Genomic DNA, 27546 nt, shown 5'->3' on the forward strand with positions numbered 1-27546 from the left:
TTAAGTTAGTAAAAAGGAGAGGTAGCACTAATTACTTTTCTGCATGGAAAATACACAGAAAGTGCCATGCTAAATTCAGGGAAAAATAAAGTTATATTTTAAGACTATCATAAACAAGTGGAAGAGGAATTTAATTTTCTGGTTTTAGTCTAGAAATGGACTTGCTTACTCATGAGTTTCATCAACCGAGCTAATCAAGACATTATGTTGCTAGCTGTACCATCCTCTACACTCCTATATAAAAAAACCACATATGAGCTTATGAAACTCAGTGTTGGGCTACACCTAAACTAATATTAGTTCAGCCAATTATCACTAAAAGCAGCAAACAAACAGAATAAGCACTTTGTGCAAAGTCTTATGACTTTGCTGTATGACAAGCCCTGATTCTTAACAGGAGATAGTGAGCAAGATACTTGGTCACAATTAATATGAATACATTTGACACTCAAAAGAGTAAAAGGCAAAAGCATTAGACTCACATTATGACTACAGGAAATTAAAAACATACTGCCACAGTACCCGAGTTACAGGTCAAAGCTGATTAACCCAGTAATTCCAGACTCAAATTTATAACATCTGCATGGCTACAGCACCTCTTTCAGAAAGACATCTGCTATTCACTCTGGGGACACAGAGCTTTCCAGTGATCTTCAGTATCCTTGAAAAAGGGCTTTTCAATGAGTAATTAATTACAAGCAGCTTTTAATTCAGCAAATACACACTGATCCTCAGGAAACTAATTTAGACTGCCAACTCTCTTGAAAAGGCCTGGAAATTGCTGCAAGTAAAAACATCATCTGAAGACTCTTCTGTCTCCTAGCAGTTAGAAACTAGCACCAAGCGTCCTGAGTGGCATGAACACTGAAAACAAACCCAATGAGAAGTCCTTAAAACTCTGCCAGATTTTGTAACGCCATCTGCCACTTAATCAGCTGCCAGTCCTCCTCTTGCCATACAAGCACACATAAACATAAACATGCTCAGATAATTCCAACTTCTTTTCCAAGTGTAGTCTGCAGTGACACACAAAGGCAGCTGACACCAAAAGGGTATCTACCTTGAACCTTCCAGAAAAACCTGTTATTCTGCGTGGTTCCTCTATTTATTTATTTTTTAAAAGTCACAACACATGAACTTTAATCATTCCTTACCTCACCGCTGCTAACCAGCAAAATCTACATCCAAGTTTTATTGCCACATTTTATTTGGTTACAATTAAAACCTCCTTATGCTTCACTGGAAACAGAGACTGGCAGATAGCACAGATTGCATATTTTAAGAGCTGGGTAGCCAGAAGGCAGTCAGTAGAAGACTTTTCTCCATATCCCTTGAAACTGGAATCGGTGATAGTTTATGGAACTATCCATTGCAAAATCGTTTTTCCAAGAAATATAATATAACATATAAACCTAATTTAAGTCACATGACAGAAAATGTAAAAATGTGTTTAGAAAACTCACCAGAACCCAAACAAGATAGGCTTCGGTGTCCGTTTCTTCCAGGAGTACCTATGATGTTGGGGGGTGGGAGGGAAGGGGAAAAAAAAAAATTAAAAGTTACAGTTCAAGCCAGTAAGGGGAAGTGGAGGTTTCTTTCTTGCAATGGCTGATGTCACATCAACAGCAAGATTCAGCATTATAAAGTTAAACTATTTGGAAAATGTATAATGAATTCCCTCAAAGTTTTTTTCCCATTACAATTGTCATACTTAATTGAAGCCAGGTAGCAGCACTGATCCATTTTACTCATTCATAAAGGACCACAGATAATAATGTTCCATATTTTATTTGTATAAAGAAGGTACAAATTAAAAGCTTCCTCAAATGTGCTACCAAATTAGATATAAATGAAAGCACCGAGAAGGTTAATCTACTCTTTTAGTACTGTCTTAGAGTCATGTGAAAACTGACCTAAGAACCTCATCATTTCAAGGGATATTAATTAAATGAAAGCAGTCTTTTAGACTGCTAGGTCTAAATGCAAGAGTCAGAAGTTTATAAACAGTCTGCTGACTACACCTACAACACCTATCAGCTTTCTCCAGGTTTTACAAATAGCATGTGACCCAACAGCAGGTATTTTAATAGGAAACAACCTGCTTTGTACCATCACTATACTTTTTCCTCACTTCAGTCATGCAAATGGCACTTTGCTCCCACAGTGAGAATTTTGTCTCACAGAGCTTGCCTGAGGATTCATATCTATTCTTTTGATTCACTCTGGTAAAATGACTAATTTCCCTTGAAAGTTAAAGGTAAAACAAGCATTTAATACAGAAATGTAAAGAGGGGTAAATATTACACTCAACAACCAAAGCTCATCAGCACACTCTCACCAGAATCTTGCTTACACAAACTTGGGAAATCTAGTCTGGGTTGTGCCTTGCAAATATATGGTCTTATAAGCAGGTGACATAACGTCATTTAACAGACCTTATCAAGTATTCCGAGTCCTCACAGGAAGCAAATTTCAAGCAGATAGTGGACAATGGATGCCCTCATTTAGTCCCCCCAGATGAAACAAATACATAAGGAACACTTTGCAGAGCCAGTCTCCAATACTATGAACTACAAGGAGAAAGAGCAGACTGACCATCTCAATAATTCTTAGAGAGTATAGCTGCTCTTTTTCATGACAGAGAGATTTAAGAATATAAGTGAAACACTGACTTTACACAACAGCTTATTACCTCTCGCCTCACTAACTTTCCTTGCTGAGTGAAGTGGCGCAGATGATTTTGGTGTGCACTGGTTCACTGAAGCAGACCTGGTCTTGGCTCCTAGAAATAGAAGCTTAGATGAGGTTTAAAAGTACAACTATGTCAGTAATTAAATACATGCCTAACATTACATATTTACAGTTAAGTACGAGATGCACAAACCTACTCAAACACAAAAAGAGGTACCTTCTAGAAAATATAAGCTATATTTAAACTTAACTTTGCTTTACCAGAAGAAAGTTCCTTCTCTCACATTGGAAGGGGAAAAAAAAAAAAAAAAAGATCCTTTCAATAAATTTCTAAACAGAAAAAAACTAGTAACATTCTCACTTTAGCACTAACATTGAATCATTTAAGTCTCAAAACAGCAGCAAATACAACACAGCTATGGAAATGTTGGCTGAAAGGGACCTCCAGAGGCCAGCTATCTAGTCTCCCACTCAGAGCAGGGCCACCTCCAAGATGAGATCAGTTGACTATGCTTTTGTCTAGCCGAGCCTTGCAAACCTCTAGGAAGGGAGGCTCTGTGGCCCTGCTGGACAATTCTGCATCTCCCACTCCACAATTTGCAATCATTTTCCATTGCCAGATTGTCTGGTATTACTGAGCAGAGTTTGGCACCATCACCTTTGTAGCTGCCCTTTTCAAGTTACTGCGGATTGTTACAGTATCTCCGCTCACCCTCTTTTATTGCCGGACCACCCAAGCTCAAATTCCTCAACCTCTCCTCATGTGTTCAGAGACCCTAACTATCCTTCCCAAGTGTCCAGTTGATTTTTTCAGTTTTCAAAACAATTGTCTTGAACTGGGAAGGCCCCAAAGCACAACACAGCAGTCCGAGTAACGCTGAGCTGAGGGTGGAACACCAACTACCTCTGGCCACACTGCTCCCCGGGGGGCTGAAGGCATGCTTCTAGCATCCAGGTCACTGAAGAAATGTTGAGGAATACATAATTGTGCCGCTTATGTTGCACCCCAACAGAAAGCATCAGCTTGTCAGACAGCTGAATAATTTGTGGTTGTTTCAAAGCGATTTACAGTTTGTGGTAAATTGTTTCTTTTCACTGTCTACCATTTTAAAGCATGTCATTATAGCATGACATTTGGCAGGCATTTCTTCTATTTATTCTCAATTATGTTAGATACCAGCTTAAAACTTAAGCCTAAAGCAGAAGCATAGTATTTATTTAGGTTTATCCAATTACAATAACCAGTTCACAACGATGGTCAGAAGCAAGCTGATTATAACTAGGATTTAGGAGAGAGAGACAGCAAGCTTATTTATCTGCTCCCATCACATCTTTAATTTTGGCCAGAGAATGAGTCGTCAACTGCTGTTTGTGGCTTGAGAGGAGAAGCACTGTTTGCTGATCGAGGGGTCCTGGCTCAAATAGGAACAGGAACCAGAACTGTGTTTAATACAAAGCCAGAAAGTATATTTTTTTATATTAACATTTCCTTTAGCACCAGATGCTGAGGCACAATTGTCCATTAAAAATTAGAGCAAACCTCTGCTTCCACTTCAGCCAGTAAGAAGAATAAAAGAAAAAGCAGCACGAAGGGCTAAGCTGTTTCTGGGACTCTTCTCTTGGAAAGATGGTACTATGTCATTCACGTATGAAAGAAGATACTTCATTTAATAATACTTTTTTCAAAAAAATATGCCTAACCCTTAAGGTCCTTTCTCCCTTAAAAGGGGTGAAGTAAATACCAAGTCTGCAGGAGGATGAGGACAACCATGCACTCAGGATAAATTCAGAGTAGGTTTAACCTGCAGATCACCAGCAGCCAGAGTCTGTGCCTGAGCTTTGTGACAGAAAACTCTTTTAAATCAACACAAACCTCATGCGATGACACTTGCCACGTAGTAAAGGGCACGTAGTCCCTGTGCCATGCAAACAGACCTCCTCCTCATTTGCCTAAAATACCCCGGTCAATTACGACAATACAAAGGACATTTTAGCCTTCCTATGAAATCTTAGAAAAATTGAAGCATCGCTGATGTGATTTTACCTCCTCATACTATTTTCTGAGACAACTATTTATAAACATGGCATCAGGGGCAGCCATCTGCCAAAGATAAAGTATCATAACAGCAGTAACTATAGAGTCACTCTATCTACAAACAGACTCAAATACCTTTTGAAGTTGACTTTGAATGTAATCTAGGTCTTGGTACTGCTTTCAAAGGGACAGATCCTGAAGTACCATTCTGGCAGGCTGGTTTTGAAGGCCATTCTCCATTCTTGATGATGATTGTGGCATTTGCAGCTGCAACACAGAACAACAAAGAATTTGCTCTAGGCAGTATCTAGTTTGGGCAAAATTAAAGCCTAAAACAAGTCTGTTTTACCAGAAGCTAAAGGTAGGAGAAACTCAAGTTGGAATAAAAATATTATGACCGCCTCTGATACCTCCAGTATGAACAGACTGATGAACTGTAACAGATCAGTCTACAACTGTTACAAACACTTCTCAGAATTAGACATACAGCTTTGAACTATGCAAAAGAGGGAGATTTATATAAAAGTACATTACAGAATCACAGAATGGGAAGGATTGGAAGGGACCTCTGGAGATCATCTAGTCCAATCCCCGCTGCCAAAGCAGGTTCACCTACATCAAGTCACACAGGACTGCATCCACGTGGGTTTGGAACATCTCCAGAGAAGGAGACTCTACAAGCTCTCTGGGCAGCCTGTTCCAGTGCTCTGTCACCCTCACAGGAAAGAAGTTTTTCCTCATGTTTGAGCAGAACCTCCTGTGTTCCAGCTTGTGCCTACTGCCCCTTGTCCTATCGCTGGCCATCAGCAAAGAGTCTCGCCCCATCTTCTTGACGCCCACCCTTTAGATATTTGTAAACATTAATAAGGTCCCCTCTCAGTCCTCTTTTCTAGGCCAACCAGACCCAGCTCTCATTCTATTCTCATAAGGAAGACGCTCCAGCCCCTTAATCACCTCTGTAGCCCTCTGCTGGACTCTCTCCAGAAGTTCCCTACCTTCTCTTCTCATTTGAAGTTGAGCATGCTGTTTCAATAATGTGGTGCATACACCACCAGCAGACTCTGCACTCCTTCAATACTCCTGGCAGGGCACTAAAAACATGTGAGCCCAACTGCATTCACCAGCTCCTAAACAAGTTTTTAAAAAGGTTCCTGTAGTCTCCACTTATAACAGTGACCTCAGTGACAGCAGAGCTCAGAAGACCACCACTCCATCCCCTCAATCTCAAGAAAGTGATTAAGTCATACAGCAAAATACTTCTTGCAAGAAGAGGCAGACCAACCCAGACTGGGAAAGGCAGGACAATAAGCAATTGCTACCTCACATCAAAATCAGGTTTCCAACTAACAGGGCAGTTGCTACAGAAGAGATTTTGTTCCATTTCAAAGGAACTTGAGAACAAGCCCAAACTTCTCTCACACTGAAAATTTTTCCTTTAAAAAAAACCAAAACAAAAGACCCTGAAATTTGGGAAAGCACTGTTTTGTTTTGGGTTTTTTTTCCAGAAAAACCATGAAAATATTTCTAAAGTAAGAGTAGAGTGAGCATGCTTTGGTTCAGGTACTAAAAAATTATGTATACTGACACATTAATGAGTAAGAAATTGACATTGCATTTACCAGAGACAAGCAAAAACCAAGTCACATTGGAACAGTTTGTCACACTGTTGCTTTTTTCTCTAACTCATTTAAAGAAAAAAAAAAAAAAAGAGTGGGATAATACAATATCAAGTTTGCCTCAGATTAGTGTTTTAATAAGGTGTTTTGTTTTTTTTTTAAAGGTAATGTGAACTATATATCTAGTATTGTTCATCAAAAGATGGAACATACAGTCTTGAGATTATTTTAGTGGTTTTAAATGCACTAGAAAAAGCCATGTAAGTTAACGGCTTCAAAAAGATGCTTTTTGGCTGCTAATCAATAGATTGTCAACCACAGAGAGACAGAACTGCTTTCCCTTTTAGAAACATAAGCAACTGAGTAAGTCCTCTTTTTTTTTTTTTTTAAATAAAGAAAGGTGAAGCCTCTTTAGAGGCACGAAAGCTAAATATTTGAAAAAAAAAATAAAAATCCATACACAAGGAACAATTTGCAAAACACATCAATAACACAGTTATTCTGTGGGAATCTGACCACGATCAACATCGGATAATTTAAACCAATTTGTTTTAGCAAAGCATGAGGCCTGAAGTAGTCCTTAATTTTTTCTGTAAATTGCTAAATTAAGGATTTTTGATCAGAGTTCACTGAAAGTAGCCAACAACTGCCTGCAAACTTCTCTGGTACTTTCTTCTAAAGCAGAAGCATGCCCTGGAAGTAACACTTTGGGTAAGCAAGCACATTTCTGGTGCAGGACTAGTTAGGGGCCTGTTTTGTCCTATTAGCAGCTCCAGAGTCAGCTAACTGGGCTGTGTGCATAAAAAAAGGAAATTTGCAAAGTTTGGTAGCTATACGATTCAAAGATGGTTGTTCATAGAATTAGGAGTAGCTACTGCACTCTTGATGAGAGACAGACAGGTATGAAGTGATATCACCCGAGTTAACGGTTTAAAAACTCAACTCATTAAAATAATTTTAGTGAAGTATTGATTGTACAGAACTGCAGCACCAGGTCAGTTACTAGGATCAGCTTTTTAAGTTCTGAAACACTATCTCCCTTATATGCAATTATTCTAATGCAATTCAAATTGAGATTCTTGTTCTTAACCTCAGAGTTTAAACATTTCGGTATGTTCAAATGATAGTATTTTCAGCTCAGCACTGAAATTGAGAATATAACTGTTAAAATTTCAATTTTTCAATGCTGAAACTGACAGCTTGCATGCAAAATATGCTCTTATTAACAACAGCATTTCAAACTGCATGATTCCCAAACTTCTCAAATATTAAGTCTTTTTAGAGGAAAAGATCATAAAACTCCAGTGTTCATTAGACCAAAAAAAAAAAAAAAAAATCCCCTAATGCTGCCACAGGAAATTACCAATCCAAGGACAACCCATAACAAAGGGCTGAGCTGACAAAGCAGGAGAAACACTCTGTTGTAATTCTTTTTCCTCTGCTAACACAAGGCAAACTCTTTCAGCAAAACAAGCCAAGCAAATATTAATTTAATACTGCTGACAGGACCACAATAGTTTATCATAAATTTCAATACATTCCCAGCATAAGCCTTGCATCTTGATTTTTGTGTCCCACCAATCTAATAAAAACATTTTAGGTTTACAAATACTTTTTTTTTTTCTACAAGACGTTATTGTATAGTACACTAAATGAAAGAATAAAAAACTAGAACAGCACTGTACTTAATATTAGACTACAAAGTAAATTCATCAGTTCTTTCCAATTTGATTCAAAGTCATAAAAACTTCACTTTGCTAACGTATGAATTATATGTATCCTAAACTCATTATACTCACAAAACCTAACCATCAGACATAAATCATTCTCATCAAGTATAAGAAATTAACTAAAGAAAAAGAATCTCACAGAAAATCAGCAAGTCAAAACATTGCATACATTTACTAACCTCTGCAAAACAAAAGCTTTAAAACAGAAATAAAAAAGAATACAACCTACTTCTTTTCCCAGTAAACGTGGCTAACAAAGGAATAATACAAAAGCTGTAAGATCCCACTACCAGCAGCGTCAGTAAGGTAACATCATAGTGGCTTCCTGAGTCAGTCGGTGGTGTTAGTGTAGAATTGATGAAAATAACAGGAGAAAAATTAGTTTCTGTGCAACTGCGGAGTCCTCCTGGTATAGTCATTTAAAAAAGATCAAAGCAAGCTTAAAGCCAAAGAGACTGCAGCCATGTTCAACCTCTCACACTGCTCTTGCTTGCTCTTCGTGAATCGGAGTGGCACAAATTGTAAGCTTGAAGGCAGTGGACAAAACAGATTAAACCAGCTAGCAAATCAGGCTAAATAAGGAGTCATCTGTTTGGATACTTAATTTGAATACACTTCTTTGTTATGAAGCGATGACCCTTTCCTTTGTTACACGAGGGAGTAAAATGAAGTGAGGACAAAGCTGCTTAGGAATTCCAGATACAGTCCTAAACCTGAACAGGAAAAGTCAACATGGCTGTCACGGTAACCGAACTGACCTGATTACACAGGAGCAGGTACTGCATATTTTCTTACATATACTCTTATTCCTTTGAGGAATGTGTTAGGTCTTAGTTTGTTAATGAAGGCACTTCAGGGAAAAAAGCGAACAAGAAAAAATTTAGTTATATATGTTTGTATGCATATGCGCATACATAAACTACAGACATATGTTAAAGCACAGTTCTCTTTCAGTCTATTGAAGACAGATTTAAATGACATCTGGCACAAAGGAAAGGCCTTTGCCCAGTCTCCAAGATACAACAGATGATGTGATAGTAACAGAATATTTGAATACGTACAGCTGGGAATACTAACATGCCTGATGGTCAGTTGTGTGTTATTTCCTTCATATTTTTGCCCCTAAAACTCCTACAACTGCTGGTACAGACCCTTTGTGGAGCTTCAAGCCAAAACTATTCTGTTATTTTTCTCCTAGTTTAATCTAGACCAATTTGGGTCAGGTCATATACCAATGCTTTCAGTTACCTTAGAAATTATAGAAGTCTACCCGTGTAAAGTTTTACCTTCTAAAAGCAGTTTCACTTACCTGCTTTTGATCTCATCTACACATTTTATCTCAAAATTCTGAAAGCAGATATAATTTCGTTCAAAAAGAACATTTAGTATCAAAAACTTGTAACATGCTGTTCCAAATATTATGACAAGTAATCCATTCATACTGTTCAGATTTATTTTTTGTTACACTGTATGTAAACACAAGAAAACCCGCTGGTTTTGTAATGTTTCAAGATGGAAGAGGAGCTGTACTGAAACATCTACTCATCACATCAAAATCCAAGACTCAAAGCTCCTTCAAGTGGCATGTCTCAAGAAGGAAAGTTGTAGGTTAAGAGACAAAAAGAGTAAGACTTAAAACTAATAAGTAGTACAATGAGAATTAACACAGGCTTTTGTCAGACAGGACTCCCTTCAAGGGGATTTTTTTTTTTTTTTAGTATTTTTTTTTTTTCAAACAAGCAGCTGATGCTGGTTATCAGTTAAATAAATGGATACTTACAATTACTGCTGAAAAGACTCCGCTCACTCTGAGTGCTGCTCACTGATGAGATGCTAGGTGTTCTCTCAAGCACTGATCTTTTGACAGGCACTTTGGATTTGGCAAGTGGTTTATCCGAGCTAGCCCAGGAGGCTGGAGAATTTTTCACGGAGGCATGCTTCTCTCTTGGCGAAGATCCTATACCTGTCAATTGTGAGGGAAAGGGGAGGGAGAGAGAAGAACAAAAGGAGTTGGAAAGAAGCTTCAGTAGTTGCTTCTTCTACATATATGCCTACAAGTAAAAAGATTTACACATTAAAATACGTATAAAAAGGCTTAATCTACTTCATATTGACATGGTAAAAAAACCACTGTAAATGCAGAAAGACAGTTCCAAAGACTTAAAGAAACCTGTTTTACCTGCATATTGACCTCAGGAACAAGTCAAGAGCTCTACAGACTGGCCTTCAAGGCAGACATTTGTATGCACAAAACGTCTTTATTGCATTCTGCCTCTGTGTATTATGCTTAGCTGTACCGGCAATCTCATAAAACTATAACCTCAGCTCAAAGACAGTCCAAGAAAGATTCTTTCATTTGTTCCTGCCACCAAAACAGAGATTCTCCCCCATCCCCATTTGACAGGGCACTTTAGAAGATACAGCACAAGAGTATTAAGTTGTGTTGTACTCACGTAATATACTGAAAACCGACTAGTTCTGCAGAACTAGTTAAACAGCACTCCCCGTAACCAAGTACTTAATGACCAACTGGTGCAGACACATTTTTGTTTTAATTGCTGTTTTCATTTGAGCTTGTTGCATACAAATGCCCAATAGCCAAGTTAATCAAATAGGAAGAGTCTCCATATAGGAGACAGGTGTGCCATCTTCAGATGGCACCTTACTCTTGTACTACTAACAAAGCAACCGCACTTTCTGCAAGAAAATTTGCATTTAGTTAAATTAAGCTTTTACTTTATTTCTGTAAAATGTGCACCTAGGTTAAAACTACAGTGACCCAAAGGAAGTTATGTACACACACATTTGTACTGAGTTGACTCCTGTCAGGTCTGACACCAAGATCTTTATTCAGTCCTCTGAATAACTATGGAAAAGAGGTTTCCATTTTTGTACAAAACCAAAAATAGAGATATGGAAGATAGACTTAAATTTTCTTTAAAAAATTTTTTTAATTATTATATCAAGAGATATTTTACAAGATATCTTAACTTCTGATGTCATTGCCATTTTCAAGTCTGACAGACAGTTTATTGTACTTGAAAAGAGAAGGCTAGTGTTTCAGATTTGACTTAGAACAATCAAGTTTCTATTCAAAGGGAACACCCTTTCCTTTATTCTTGTCATTATAAAGCATATTTCAATTTTGCTTAAGCCATGTAAGAGACTTAAAATATGACAAAATTACCTAGTAGTTCCACTTTATTCAACATCAGTTTTGCTCCAGAATCTCCACTCTCAAATACCAACGACCAAGAAATCATAAATTCGCACTAAGACCAAGAAAGCATGACATTAAGGGGACTACATTATGATGTAGGCAATAAAAACACTTATGCCCAATGTCTGCTTTTCAACAGTAGGTGGTGTGACAGGATTAGATAACTTGTCTCGAAACACTATCAAGTATGCAAAAACAGGAGCAGTGTTAGCAAAGGAAGGTATATTCAAGCTATTTCCCTCAGTTCAGATCAACTCAGTAATGAAAGAGAAACCCTACGTACAACATATACTAAAACATGCATTAGGATATTATATATAATGGTCACTGAACAAAACACACAAGCTTTAATGAGTCATTCAACATGCTTTACATCAGAGCTCTCCTTGGAGGTGCACTTTTACTCCTTGTTTGGCATTACTATGCAGAACGGTGAGCATCCAACCTTTGCCGCGCTATGAGAAAGCCACAATTCACAAGCTTACACGTATTGAAAACACCTCTGAAACACAGCACTTCAGACAACAGATCCGAAATAATTTGTGTTTGACAAAATAAAATAAAAAAAAAATAAAAATATTGTGAGATCTGAACTTCATACAACAAATCTAACAGCTTTCTAAAACTTTCCACATTGTTTTCTAAAAGCTTGTTTCATTAATGGATCAACATACCAGAAAAGTAATTAACCCAGACCAGTCAGAAATTCCTTTTCTAAATAGCCTCTCAGCAAAACAAGGTGCAAAACCCAAACAAACCCAACCCTCAAAAAACAAACCAACAAAAAAGGACTTCTGTAGAAATACCACATATTAAGTTTGTATGACTTAGTAAGTTAAAGCTTTACATTTCAAAAGGCAGCTAGAGGAACAAATGCAGATTATCAACTGCATTTTCTTGTTTAAAGGTGAGGGTAGCATGCTTCATTGCTATTGTGCCGGACTCGTTCATCCAGTTCAAAAGGTACAGGAACAAAATCCTGTTTTCTTCACAGTGGTTTTCACTCAAGAGGGGTTGAGGTAAGCATATGAAAACACTCAGTCTCTTCTCATTCAGCATGTCCCTTATATATGATTTGCAGCCAGCCCAGCTTCTCTTCGGACACTGGAATGCAGCAGTGCTCTAAACCAGCTGTGAACTCAAACGCATTCTGCAAGCAAAGCAAGCTCTGGGATGTCCAGTTTCAGAAGCCTGTCCAACAGATGACCTTTGCTCTCTTCTTAGTTCTTCTACTGCTTGGTGCTTTCCTATATGGCTTCTATTAAGTAATTACTCAAGCACTCAAATGCATTTTTCAAAAGCCCAGCTTAAGGGAGAATTTTTTTTAAGTCACAGCACAAGATCATTAAGCAACTACTCTAGGTGTTACTTCAACTAACAAGAATGGTTTTGCAAGTACCATTCCCTAAGAAAGGAGTCACACGGAATTAAATGCAAAGGTTTTGAACACAGAAGCAGGAAGATAGGTTATATAAACAAAAGTACTGGAAACAAGCACAAAGGCAGGATATTTAGTGAACCATTATTATAAAGACAACAAGCAATAGCATCAAAATAACAGGCTTTCATCAGTTATTTAATCTAGTCACTGAAATGGAATACTAGAAATATCACATTCCTCTATGGTGAAGTAATGAGTTGGCAATTCTTTACAAAAAAGTCTCTATGCGACAACCACGTTACTTCAAGTATGTTAAAGTATCTCTTGTATTGGAATGGAAATAGGCAAAGAACAAGCTCATTTTTCAAGAAGCTCTGAAGTTAATTTCATATCCTTATTCAAATAATCATCCTCTCATGAATCTCTCATAGGTGGTTATTATCAAGAATAAATTAAGACTTCCTTTAAATAGCACTGGACCTAAAAAATTCAAATTGAGAGAATAAACATATGCTAGTAGTAGTGAACTTGGGACTCCATTGACACCAAGCAGATTGTAAAGTTGAATATGTATTCACCAATTTTGAGATTCAACGCCCACCACTTCAAACTGTACAGACACATTTCACACTTGGAACCGAGCACAGAACAACTGGCATTCACAGAGCTATACAACACCTGGAAATTAATGGTTGGAAGCCTTTGCCTTTCCAAACCAGAAACTCAGGGCAGACTAAGTGCAAAAGGAGTCTTTGTAAGGATGCTTTTTGTTGTTGCTGTTTTGTTTAAGCCTAAAGCTAACAGTAATAGTAGTTTTGGCTTTTCATTGCCTTATCTTTTGAATATGTTGAATTTTGGATTTTTGTCTTCTGATTTTCCCTGCACGTTTAAAAATCCAGAGGGCTCCATTTTAGAAGTGCTAAACTTCTTAGCTTTAAAAAATAATAATTTTAAGCATGATGAAAAAGCCTAGTCTAAGCCTACAATACAAGGTCTTTATAAAGCAAGGGGAGTCAACCTTCAAGAAAGCATGCTGGTTTTTTGGCATCTACTAAAAGGAGCAAATAAATAATAAAAAGACAAATTGGACTTTGGTATTCATAGAATGAATCATAGAATGGTTAGGATTGGAAGGGACCTTAAAGATCACCTAGTTCCAACCCCTCGGCCATCCGCAGGGACACCTTCCACTAGATCAGGTTGCTCAAAGCCTCATCCAACCTGGCCTTAAACCCTTCCAGGGAGGGGGCAGCCACAACTTCCTTGGGCAACCTGTTCCAGTGTCTGACCACCCTCACAGTGAAGAACTTCTTCCTAATATCTAATCTAAACCTCCCCTCTTTCAGCTTAAACCCATTTCCCCTTGTTTTGTCATTAACTGCCCTTATGAAAAGTCCCTCCCCAGCTTTCTTGTAGGCCCCTTCAGGTACTGGGAGGCCGCTATAAGATCTCCCCAGAGCCTTCTCTTCTCCAGGCTGAACAGCCCCAACTCTGTCAGCCTGTCCTCATAGGAGAGGTGCTCCAGCCCTCGGATCATCCTGGTGGCCCTTCTCTGGACTTGTTCTAACTGGTCCATGTCTCTCTTGTGTTGGGGGCTCCAGAACTGGACGCAGTACTCCAGGTGGGGCCTTACGAGAGCAGAGTAGAGGGGGAGAATCACCTCCCTCGACCTGCTGGCCACGCTTCTCTTGATGCGGCCCAGGGTACAGTTGGCCTTCTGGGCTGCAAGCGCACATTGCCGGCTCAATTGTTTCCAGCAGACTGATCTTAACATAGTTGTAAGAGCATTTATAGTTGTTATTTGAGCACTGTAAAGCAGTAGCAATAGTAACAGATTTTTAATGGCTGCAAGCTTCCCAGGTTACCTGATTAGCCATTCAGCAGTATTAGTTATACTATATCATGCTATACATATATCAGTGTTCCTTTGAGAAATAAAGAATGGTTACAGCATGTTTCATAATTCTACTGAAGATCTACAGATAATGTCTTTTTAGTTATCTCTCACTTTTAAAGTCACAAATTAATGCCAAAATTACCAAAGAAAAGGCAAGACACAGTTATGTTATGTCTCTAGTAATGCTTCAACTGCTAAACGTAAACATGGACAAAGACAGAGAATGTTAAGTTACTGCTGGATCTTGAAATATTTACATGAGAAGATTTATTTGTTTAGGGGTAACAGCTGATCAGAGAGCAGTTTACATATCAAGGCAACACCCAATTCCCCACCTAATGCAGACTTCCACAGTATTGTTCCCATTCACATTCACCTACAATCCTTAGGAAAGAGCTCCTCTTTGGCACAGGTATCAAGGAACCGGTAGCAAGCTAGTGCCAAAAATGTAACTGGGCCACCATCAGCCATGCGGGTAGGTATTAATGTGTTCCTCTTCTTGCAGCTCAATATTCTCAGACTAAAGGTGGAAAACTGATCATCAGTGCTACAGAGCATTATATTAGCAGTCAACAACAAAACCAACACTTTTCATTCTCTCAAACACTCCCACTGTCAGAAGAGTGACTGGGGTGTTTTCAATTAGGGAGAGAAGAGAGGGAAAGAATAACATTTGTGTATTTCTACTGTTAAATTTCACTTTTTTCCCTTCCTATTTGGACCAGTTATGAAACTTGGCAGACTTCCTCCCACTTCAACCTTTTGACGATCACAGAGACTCCTCCCTTCCCAGTCTTCGCTCAGGCTCAACTCCTTGCATGCGATCTCTGTAGCACCTCGAAACAGCCCTTCTCTTCTCTAGCCTCAAGTCCAAACTCACACCGGCTCTCCTACCTCCAGTACTGTCTGCCATCATGTTGGATTTACTCAGTTTTAGGTTTTTACTTGTGTACGCTCAACAAGACCACGTCCACACATGCTGTCATTTCCTATGACCCCAAGCAGAGCTAGTATCTGGAGGACAGGTAGTTTTACACCAGCTACCTGGAGCAGCTGCACAGTGGTGGCAAAGCTTGCCCACTCCAGCTTTGCCAGGAGACTGTTGTAAGCTGCTTGCAATCTGACTTAACAAACAGTCCTCAGCCACTGGCTTTAACACATCTACTGGAAAGTGCTGTCTGTTTAGGAGTAGCGGGCACAAGAAGTCAAATCATCATACTACAAGAAAAGCTGAGGCAAAAGAAAACCATGAACCACATCCAAATATGCTTTTCATTATTGTCTAGCTCTTCATACCACACACCCCTTCATGTTATGCACTGAGAAATTTTTTTATAGTTTGCAGCTTTTATACCCACATTATCTATAAATATTTTAAGTTTTCTGTTGCAGGAGTTCGTGCATTCCTTGCGTGAAGAAGGAATCTCACTGTAGAAAAATATAAACACAATTTTCTTCAGAAGGCAAGGATTTCTATTTCTCCTCCTTTACTTCCACCTCAAGAGAATTCAGACCTAACCAGTACAGGTGAATAGTTATTTGAAGACACAGCAGCATGTCCTTGCAAGTAAATGACTAGATACCAAGAAATTCCCCTGCAGGGAAGTGGTGTACGCCTCAGTCCTAAAGGAGAACATTCTTGCAGATGCATCCATATTTCTGACAGCATTGATATGTGGACTGTTAGTATCAGCCTCTGCAAGTATGAACATGTTTCTTACTAAAGGTATAACACATTAAAAGTCTGATACTGCTAGTCACAAGTCAACTGTAAAAAGGCTGGGAACATATGTGAAAACTTAATTTCTTAAGTATGGCCACTGATGGCACCAGAAACAAAGCTGGCAGGATGAAATGCTGCTTTCTGGAAGCTGGAAGTCAATAGAATACTGAAAATACCATAGACTTTGGAATAAAGATAATTTAAGTTCATCTTCAAACATTGCCATCCCTCTCTCCCTTCTTCCCTTACCCCCAAAAAACTCAGAGGACCATACCTAAAGCTACCAAATCAGAGATAAATCAATCAGCTTGCTTTGAAATCATTCATTGTAACAGATCCCTTATAACCTCACAAACAAAAAACCTTCTGCTTTTATTTGTTTCTCATGGTCTATTTGACTTATAAAATTAAATAGGAAATAATTTATTCCAAATAGGCGTTTTTATGAACCCTATGTAAGGCTTGCAAAACATGAGTAGTATCTGTTGTGTGGTGAAAGCTCCTTGTTAATGAAGTGTAACAAAAGAAAATAGGTGTCTAAGTTAAAGCAAGTTTCTCCTGTTAGTATATGTAGCCAAAGCTAAAACCAAATTGATTATGCTGAATTCAGATTGCATTATTTTATGTCTCTTTTCAAACTTCAAAGTGTGAAAGGACCATTCTGTACCTGAATGACCAACACCTAGGGCAGAGGCTTAGAAATCAACGTATGACACAAGGATATACATGCTGCTCCAGGCAGCTTCCAGCAAGCTGTTCCTGTTGAGGAGGTCAGGAAGCAAGGGCAAAGTGGAGTGGAAACATCAGCAGGGAAGTCCAACTGAAGCAGAGACTTCAAGAGGCACAAAGGATGACCTGTGAAGTTCCTAAACCCTCGCAACTAACGCTGCTCCCTGAACTTTCACAAAGTGATCAGCCGGACAAAAGTACTTTCAGATACATTAGGCAAAGTATTCCTCACTTTATACTGCAAATTAAGAGAGAGTTGGTTATGAGAAACACAGTGACTATGCAGTGGTGCTCTCTGGGTGAAGATGACCAAAAAGGGATGATAGACAAGCTTTATGTCATACTACAGACATACCTCATGTTCCATGGAGACCCATGTAGGGGTTTCGTCCTTCCCACACCTCTGAAGGCAAATATGGAAGTTTTAAGTTCACTTTCAACACAGGCTTTACTGTAATTAAGCACTACAATATATATTAAAGAAAGGGAAAAAGGGATCAAGTAATCTGGACTCTGGGACAATTTTTATAAGGATAAATAATGATGTTGGATAAGTTAGCATACAAGGAACCTATTTTTAGACTCCATTAAAAAAAAAAAAAAAAAAAAAGTTGGCTGTTCTGCAAAAGAAAAAAAAAAACCAAACAAGCAGCATAAGAAAACTGTTTGAAACTAAATTGTAAGCCTTATTTATTTAGACTTTGGTGTATTGCAGATTTGTTCATGAGAAAGTATATGAATACCCTTACAAGCAACTCTCCAGTTCAGCATTTTGAGAAAGTCCTGATGGTTTCAGGCCAGAAAACCTGGAAGTTATGTTTGCCTTTTAAAATATTTTGTTTCCTCATGGCAGCATGTCAATCCAACTTTAAGGAACCACATGGTAGATAACAGGAATGATACAAGCTGAAAAGTGACTTGCAGTAACCACGTCTGGTTTAGCTCCTGCTCCAGTGCCAGAACATCGACTCGAGATTGTGGGAACGCTTAGTGAAACTTAATTGTTCCTCAGTTCTGTTTCACGAGTATTGAGAAAGGCTATACCAAAAAATCTTAAATTAACCAAGTTTACATATGTTTCCAGCTGTATGAAAACTCATTGAAACCATTTGTTTTCAATTTCCCATCTGAAAAGCCTTTCTTTGTGCAATAAATAGCAACAACACTCAATAATAAAGTCTTACTCCGTCACGGCCTGTTCTGGTTTTAACTTTGTAAGCTTCTCTGAATCATACATATAAGTGTAATTTAAGATCAAGTCAAAATGCAAGAGAAGCAATTATGAAGTAACAAGCAAATCAGTATTTCAAAGCATCACTAAAGCTTTTGTAGTCTAATGCAACTTAAACTTATTTCCTATAGCATATAGGGAGTTATTTTTTCCCATGCTTCAGTTAGTTGCACAACACCAAAAAAGTCCTTCAGTATGATCAACTTTTCATAAGGAAAATGTCTCATTTGTCCAAAATCATCTTCAAGGAAACACAGAACTCGGACTGTTGTGTTTCTCTCTACCCAAGCTTTCACTACACTATGAAAATGCCAGCAAGTGAAAGAGGGAATATCACTGGACTAGACTCATGAAAAATGTAAGCAAAGCACAGGGCTTTACTTGGTTATCACTGACTTTAATCAGAGACAAAATGGTACCTAAAATGTCAGAAATAACTGTCAGATGGTGAAAGACCTTTTGGTTACAAATATGATTTATGTGGCTTCCACTAATTTCTGGAATTCTTTAACAGTAAGTGGAGGAATAGTATTTTTGATGCTTTCTTATCCTCAAATAGTTTCAATTACACACAAGACTTGACAGAGCTCTCATAGCTAAGACATACAATGGGAAATAATTGAAAGCAATGGTATTATTTTAAGGCAGAAGGGTGAAGTATTAGCATATCAGAAATTTTAATTTGCAGGTAAAGCTCCATTTCTTTACATACTTCTAGGTCAGCTGTAGTCAGCACTAAGAAAAAAACCACAGTGGAGGGCTTTTACATTTTTAGATCTAAAGTAAACCATTTATATCCCTGTTTTATGCTGCTCAAACACAAATCAAACCGTTTCCTGCGGTTCAAACTGTCACAAGTGTTTCCATCCAACTGCATGGGTGGTAGCACACAGTTGCTGGAGCAGGCTGACAGTAGAAGAACTTGGAGTGAGATTCCATGGGACCACCAAATCTCCTTGGCTTCTCCAGTCCCTTTCTACCCGTTCCTTCAAGTAAGGAAAACACATGACTCTTCCCAAACCATAATACCTCAACTGTTAGCAGGCTATTACTCCTCCACAGTGGTTCTGTACACCCAATCAGAAAGCTGTGTGCATCTGTTGGGAACAGACACAATAGTTGCTTTCATTTCTGGACTGGCTCAAAGTCCTGAACCAGGGCTCTAAAATTACACATGCCTTCCAGTAAGAGCCAGGTAACTCAAGCATTTTATTCTGTGTCTTGAATTCTAATAAAGGTTTTCACTAATAGAAAACTAACACAGGAAAAGGCATACTTCCTGCCATCCAGTACTACAGAAACCTACACACACTCCTGGGGAAGAAATGAGCTGTAGAGAATTCAGATTTTTGTTCAAGAATGAGTATGTGACTGCAAGTCAGTCTCCCTTATGGAAGAATGGAGACAAATAGTTACAGAAATAATTTTCAGGCATCTAGCTTGCAACTGTGACCCGATTTCTAGATTTGCTGCAGAAATGAGGCTTTGCCATTTCACAAACCACTTTGGTACACTGAATCAGGTTGGGCTCAACCTTTTAGAGAGTCAATTTCTAATTCAACAAGAACTCCAAGTTCCATCCAAGATACACCAATACTGGTGAACAGCAGTCAGCAACCATTTTGAATAAATAAAAAAAAGTTATTTCTAGCTTAACAAGCTCTGCAAATAACCTCATAAAAACACAATACTTGAGATACTAGTTTTTCTCTCCTTCTGCTGTCTCCTGCTCAGGAGAGGATCAGGGAATTTCCTTAGAAGACATGCTTCCCATTGGGTTAGTATGTTACCACTGAAAACTTAAAGTTTACATTTACAAGCAAAAAAACCCTCAAAAACCCAAAATCTCAACTCCTGCCAAGTTGCAAGGATCTTATAATTGGTGTTTCATACAGAGCATTTTTTCTTTTATTTTGATGATGATCTTTGAGGTCCCTTCCAATCCAAACCATTCTATGATTCTATGATTTTTTTTGGTTGCAGGGGAGTTTCCTGCTTTCCCCACTCAAAATGACAGCACATGATACAATCCACTGCTCACAAACTCTGGATTATTCTGGGAATAATGCATATACCGATACATTTAGGACAGACAGACTGCTTCTCTCCCTCAACATAAAGATGTGAGAGATGACACAGAGCTATACCATCACATCTCTTGTTCAGAGTATTTAATAGACTCACTACACCAATTTGTCTTCCTACCCAGTGATCCAAATATAGCCAGCAACTGGTTAAGAATTAGATGCATTTATGTTAGCATGCCAGGAAGCAATGAGGTTGTTAAGATTTGGACATTTTTAAGCCTCAGCTTGACAAATGCCTGAAAAACCTAGTCTGAATTCAGTGACCCAGTTACAGGCAGAGGGGCTGGACTAGATGACCTAGAAGGCCTTTCATCCTGGATTCAGCTGGTCTGTCTCTAGTCTGGAGAAACCCTGTCAGCAAACAACTGTATGGCTACTGAGTTATGTATCTGTGCTGCTGGAATTGTATCAAGGCACAAGTTAATAACAAGATGTTCAAATGACAAACTGGAAGAAGCAGTTACTCCCTACAGGGAGGCTTTAGCTAAGCAGGGAACTGTGTTTCAGTTACAAGCTGCCACTTTGCCACAGCAACTGTATGTAGAGTTTTACTTCAAAAAACTTTAAAAACAGATGGGTAAGCAGCACTGGATAGGGTTTACCCAAAAGGTGCAGTTGCATAATACAGCAGGGCTTTAGCAAGTAATTCCTACCTTTCCCCACCCTTGCTTTTCCCATCCTATACTTCCATCCTCTGATTTGCATCCGTACTACGTTCACCAGGAAGCAAGGAACCATGTTTAAGAATTCCCTTGGCAAGGGATGGGAAAATTAACCTCATATAGTTTAATGCATTAAATCCTACTTTGAAACACCAAAACACTGCATAAGCAAAATGAAGAGTAAGAGGTACTAGGAATGGTAGGCATTGGTGGGCAGGCCAAGGAGAGGGCATGGGAAAAAAAAATTCTTGTCATGGACAGCATTAAAGTTCCAGTCATGTCAGATCACAGCACGAGTTTGAAACATCGAGGTACTGCTTCATGCTTTTACCTTAAGCAGCCTTTTTCCAATAGGAAAAATTTGTTAAGTATTCTACCAACTACTGTAATTTCCACATAGAATGAGTTAAGGAGTGACAAGATTAGCTAAAGAAACTTGGGGAGTAAAGGTTTTTACTTTCAACAGCAAATGACTTCTGCTTCTGGAAATGTATCTGATTTTTTTATGAAGGGAAGAAGTTAGTCTTATAACCCACCCATTTACTTCTAGTGATGGTGTCACAAAATCTACTCTGGATTAATAACCTAAGGGAAAAATATACCACCACGTCTATATGCATCTCAGTTCTTCCAAGACCATAATTACAGATAGGAAATCTCTAAACTGCTATTTAGAGAGGAAAATCTTCCAAGAAACTGGTGGCTTACAGGTAGGTACCTAGTTCACTCAGCCAGTCCTTCACATGAGCAAGGATCAAGTCAGAGAATAGCCTATATCCACTTTCTTTGAGGGACTCATCCCATAAAAGATGACAGATGTAGATTTTATCATGCTTCACCACCTGTATATAATTCAGAGGAATATTTTGGACTGTTTTATAATCTTAGATTGAGTGGGTTAAAAAAAAAAAAAAAAAAAAGAGAGAGAACAGGTTTTACTGGCTATACCTGGGTGTGCACACTTTCCAAATTACAGTGTATTGTAGTGTTGTCACTTATAGCCAGGCTACCTTTGCAATTAGCTATATTGCCACACTTGGTTAAAAAAAGCACATAACCTACAAGAGCATTTCTGAATCTCTACAATACAACTACAGAATGTAGTTTCCAATCATCACATTTGAACAGCAGTCTATAGACTAGATGTGAGATTCCCCACCTCGCTCTTGCTATTAATCAGTCTAAGCTTAATTAGCAGCTCAAGCAGTAGTCTCTCCATCAATTATGTTCTCCTCTTTCTAGCAACTACAGAATTGTACCAAAATTAGATTTAATAAAATATGTTATGTCCTGAAATAAGGGCTCATTCCCACTGGGATAGCAAGCAGTTGCTTATCATAAATGCTTTGTACCTGAGCTCTGTATTTTCTCCTCTTCACTTTTATATCTTACAAGTAATTTCAGCTGTAATTCTGCACAGTACTGTTATATAACCAAACTACAAATAATAGTATTTAAATATTATTTCTTTTAATAGCATCACACCATTCTGAACACATTTCTTACAAGATTTGATTTTACAGTGATGAGGTGTAACCTGCTTTTTTTTTTTTATCTTCTATACAAGCCATTCACAATTTAGCTATAATCATATTTAGCACCAAAAATACAGCTCTGTACCATCCTAAAAGTTCTGTCAGAACATACAATAAATATAGTATCTTAATTTTAACAAAGTGGTTAAGTGGTAGTAATCCAGTGAAAAATTCTCTTACCAGAGCTTGATGGCAGAACAGCTGTTTTGTGAGAAGGTGCTTTAATTGTGCTGATAGTTTTATTTTCACATCCTCTCTTCAAGGGCAACACAGATGGCACCATTTTAACCTTGGGAGCTGATACACTTTGCAATGCGATTGGGCCTTTATTCGGTATGTTTTTCACTTCTGTTATCCCATCTTTCACAGAAGGCACCTGTTTAAAAAAACAAAAAACAAAAAAACCAACCCACCCAAACATCACCACTGTGAGAACCTGAAGATCTCCCTTTCCAGCATCTGTAACAAAATACTGACCACACAGGTAAGGGATATGCTTAGCTGTCTGTTGTCACATTGTCCCCATCTGCAGTTCAGAACCTCAAGAATCATCTCCTGAATGGCCTTCAGCAACACAAAACTATTAGTTTGAAGCTAATCACTGGTAATGACAAACACACTAAAGAGGTTAAATAGGTCATTTTCCATCAGAATTCCTTGCCAAACTCTAATTAAGCCATTCAGTTACATGACTGCACCTGAACTCACGATTAATTCTTTACCAAGCAACTACACAATTTAATGCATTGAAAAGTTAGTTGTCCTATACCACCTGAAACATCAATGCCTTTACGATAGGTTTTCTGGTCTAGGTCTTATGTTACAAACACAGAAAGAGGTGAAAATCTTTCGCATTCAGGTAAAAGAGGTGAAAATCTTTTCGCCATAGATAAAAAATTCAGGAGTGGACCCAGGATAGGTTTAAACTACCTGGTTTATATGTAGCACTCACCTACATTTCATACAGAATTCTTGCTCCAGTTTCTATAGGCACTAATTCATGGCAGGCTGTACAGTTAAGCCTATAAAGTTAAACTCATAGGAATGTACAGCTCTTCATATGCTTTCCTGTGACTCAAGCCAATCTGCAGCAATTTGGTCATATTAATACACTTTCTACTGTTTACTCCAATCCTCATCTTCATTTTCAGAAGTTAATCTGTACTTTTCAGAAGACCACTTATTAAGTTTAGTCCAGCTGACTGGTCTAATATACATTTTATAGAATTTACTCTATGGATTTTCCAGGTACCAGGAGAATAATTAATATCACAAAGGTTTCCATCTTGGCAACAGGGTGAATTAAAAGCACTCCCTCTAACACTCGGCACCAAAAGGAAGGAGTGGAGCAGAATCCAAGCTCTGAAAGACTTCAGAATTAAAATAGACCATCCTTGGTTGCATGTTCATTTATATTTTCAAGTTAAATTATTTATTATAATAAATAAATACTATTTATTAATTTCTTCTGTAATGTTTAAAAAATGGATAGACACTTCTCTTTTACCTGAAGCAGCTTCCTCCGTATACTGAGTTTTACTGGAGTTTTTCTGGCAAATCAGTGAAGCCTGACAAAAATTCAGACAATGCCAGTTTTGCCAATAACAGCTGCTGCCTCCATTTCACTGATTTAACACAAGCTGTTGAACCCACAAGCGAATAACCAGAGAGGCTCCATATAGCACCAAGACTCCAACTTCACATCCCTGCCATGCCTCCTGAGATCTTGGCTGACCCAACCCTGAAGCTCAACCCTGAAGCACCATTCTTTTTCTTTTAACCTTCTTTCAGAGTATTTGGAAGCAGCACATTTCTCCTGTCAGGCAGCTGACTCGTCCAAAAATATTTCCCAACCAACCAGCACACACATACCTCCCGGCCAGGAAGTTTGCACCTTCCAGCTGGCTGGCTGCCCAAAACCAGGTATATGCCCTCTGCATTAGAAATATTTCCTGACTACTCTTTAACTATTCTAATGAGTCCCAGTTTTACCTCAAATAAACAAACTCCCAAATTATTTGGAGCAGACAGTTAAACTAAAATGTTAAAAATAAAATGCTTGACCAGGTTGTTAGTCTTTGGATTTTGTGTGACTTAATATTATTGTTAACATATGCACGATATTTCTGTAATGAAATTTTAAAAGTGTAATTCAGTTCTAGAGCATGTTTTGAAAGAAAATAGTGAAAACAGTAAATTTATCTCTAATGCCTATTTAAAGTTACAGCACCACTAGAATTATCTTGACAAAAGTGTATATTAAGACGTGCATTTAGAAAAACCTCACCAAGCTATGCCATGCAATTTCACCAGTTTGACTAAATCAAGACTTGTTTGCTTTTACTAGAAAACTTACCAACTACGTTGTCTTAAAAAGACTTTAACAAAAAAGTTGTTATACCATGGAATAAGATGAAGGCTGAAGAAACCAAATCAGACTCAAGGCCAAGTGCAACCAGCCTGTGAAACAGTATTTCTTTAGTCCCTCCATTAGAGAGACCTCACCTCAGAAATCAGCACTACAGTTATGTTTGTAAACACAAAACTCATTCCACAATTTCCATTCACCACTGTCCTATACAGAATTCCCTTTTTCCAAATGTACAAAACATAATTAAGTATGTAAAAAAAAAAAAAAGCTCACCAAAGGAACCGAGTGCAGGTCAAATGTTTCATTTGCCGCATCTTTTAACAAGGCTGCTTCCAGAAGAACTCCCATGTTGCTGCCTTGCTCCTTTTCACCTCCAGTCGGGCAGATGTTTTGAGCACAGGGCTGCATTAAAGAGTTTGAACTTTCCATTTTATTGTTCAGCATCTCTTTCGAGTTCTCTACACATGTTGGAAGTACAGCAGAAACCAAGGAGCACGTAGAATGGGTAGAGCTTGATTTGCCAATGTCTTCCGGATTCTGCTTTAATGCAGGTGTCTTTGAAGCCTTGTGGGAAGTGTTTCTGGGATGCGTTGTGGCATGTACAACTTGGCTAGTTAAGAGGTGTTTATTAAGATGTAGCTTATGGGGCTTATTCACAGGCAATTCCACTTTCGTATCTTTAGCTAGATCTATTTTCTTCTTCAGCACTTTTATAGAGGGGGACAATTGCCTCGGGGAAGCAACCAGTGAAGAGGAGGAGACAGCTGATAGCTGGGGGGACTGGGGAGACTGTTTTAATGCTGCACTGTCTCTTGAGTGTAGCGCAGGCCTAGACATAACCTTTGGCTTCACGTTTTTGAAATTAGGTTTGGGAAAACTAACAATCTCAGATTTCTTTGCTTTGGTTATTGTCGACACAATAGGAGACCTGCTCACTGGTTTTCCTACAGTTTGACCTGAACTAGCTTTAAGCAAAGGCCTTCTATTACGCCCTCCTACAAACATTTCGTTTGGTCTTAGTTTAGGAGACTTGTCTCCAAGTTCTGCCAAAGCTGGAACAGAAAAAGTTGTCTTTTTTGATTCTTCTTTAGGGGTTGAAGTCTGTAGAGCAGAATCGCTTTCATCAGCCATAGGACTGAAGACCACAAAAGTTGCTTCGCATTTCAGGTCAGGCCTAACAGTCCTCTTTAATTTTGGTACACTGCAAGATACGACAGAGATGTGCATATCCTGAAGAGCTGCGTCTCCAGAGATAATCTGTTCTTTGGTTAAGGTTTCACTGGTTTCCTTTGATACTTGTTCTCCATCCCTTTTATCTACTGGGAAAAGGTGCACATTACTTACAGGACTATCTGTGCAAGTTTTAGCATTGGAATTCCCAGTTTCATCACGGTCAGGGGCATCTTGCAAGGACTTCTCTTGGTCATTTTCGTTAATATTAACGTATGGTGATAACACATCTCGCCTATAAGGATCTATACACCCAGCAGCTAGTTTTACAGACTGTGCTTCTGTTTCCTGTGATTCTTTACCAGTCTTGCTACCGTTTTTTAGATAGTGTTCAACACCTGCAGAGGCAGGACAATAAACTTCAAGTTCTGAATAGGCATCTGGGCTTTCTGAAGCCACTATCATAGAGGAGAAGTTAGGTGTTCTTTCTGAGCTGGTTCTGTCAAATTTCTCTCTCACACATACCTCAGAAGATATTAGCACTTCCCTCAGATGCATGTCATCATTTTGATCAGCTCCCAGAGTTTCACCTATAACATTAGTAACATCCAATGTGCTCAGGTGGCATTGCACCCTGTCCTTTATCAGGGACGGCGTGTTCTGCTCTGAAGCAGGAAGAGGTAACACACACTTAGAGTCAGTCTGACTATAAGGCACAAATTGTTTGATACTCTGATCTTGCATTTTTGCCACAGCAACATCACCTTTCAGTGAGTTTGTTCTTTCTTCCAAGTCACAGTTCAAAGGATACATACAAGTCTGTTCAGTCACAGAAGACTTGCACGAAGCAACTGCATCTCCCAACAGAGCTCCTGTGCAGTTGTATTTACCAGGCGTCTTCTGCAGACACAGTGCTTCAATACGCTGCTGTCTTAAAAGAATACTTCTGAAGTCACTCTTATTTTCAAGAACAGTATCATCTTCATGCTCTGTGACTATATTTTGGTCAGCTAAACTATCATCTATCTTGGTGGCACAGTTCTTTGAGGAAGATGTAGCTTTGTCAGAAGCGCAGTTATTTCCATTTTCATCCCTTATAAGTAAGGAAGACTTCAAGCCATTCTTTGCTTTGTCATCTGACGTTTCAACATTCATTTTGAAGGCTAAATTTTAAACTATTTTCATTTTATACTTATTTAAAATCCCAGAGAATGCATATTCTTCTGAACTTCGCAGGGAAAAAAACCACAAAAAACAACACAACAGCTTTTCCCTAGAAAGTGTCAACTGTTCTGAATGATATTTAAAAAGTAGTTATTTGTTTTCATGTTTCCAAAGAGGATTCAAAAGTTCTGGAATTAAAAAGAAATTAAAAATTATTAGCCAAACCAAGATTTTAAGATAGTAAGTATTCTTAAGCTATTAGTCTTTGAATGAAGTGCAGCCATTTTGACCAATTTCCTTAAGG

At 38.4% G+C, this 27546-nt stretch overlaps 1 protein-coding gene across 1 annotated transcript; it reads right to left on the minus strand.

Annotated features, from left to right (window-relative positions):
* Positions 1-1463: 1463 nt before the first annotated feature.
* On the minus strand, positions 1464-27233 carry LOC104520027 (microtubule-associated tumor suppressor 1 homolog; the record flags this gene model as incomplete). Its single annotated transcript, XM_010173553.1, has 6 exons — positions 25182-27233; positions 22718-22913; positions 9853-10035; positions 4862-4993; positions 2693-2782; positions 1464-1511 (listed from the first exon to the last, which is right to left on the minus strand). Coding segments are annotated over exons 1-6 (2701 nt in total), but the record flags the coding sequence as incomplete, so codon positions are not given.
* Positions 27234-27546: the final 313 nt, after the last annotated feature.

The sequence above is a fragment of the Antrostomus carolinensis genome, unplaced genomic scaffold (assembly GCF_000700745.2).
Source record: "Antrostomus carolinensis isolate BGI_N321 unplaced genomic scaffold, ASM70074v2 scaffold18318, whole genome shotgun sequence".
Taxonomy (NCBI): domain Eukaryota; kingdom Metazoa; phylum Chordata; class Aves; order Caprimulgiformes; family Caprimulgidae; genus Antrostomus; species Antrostomus carolinensis.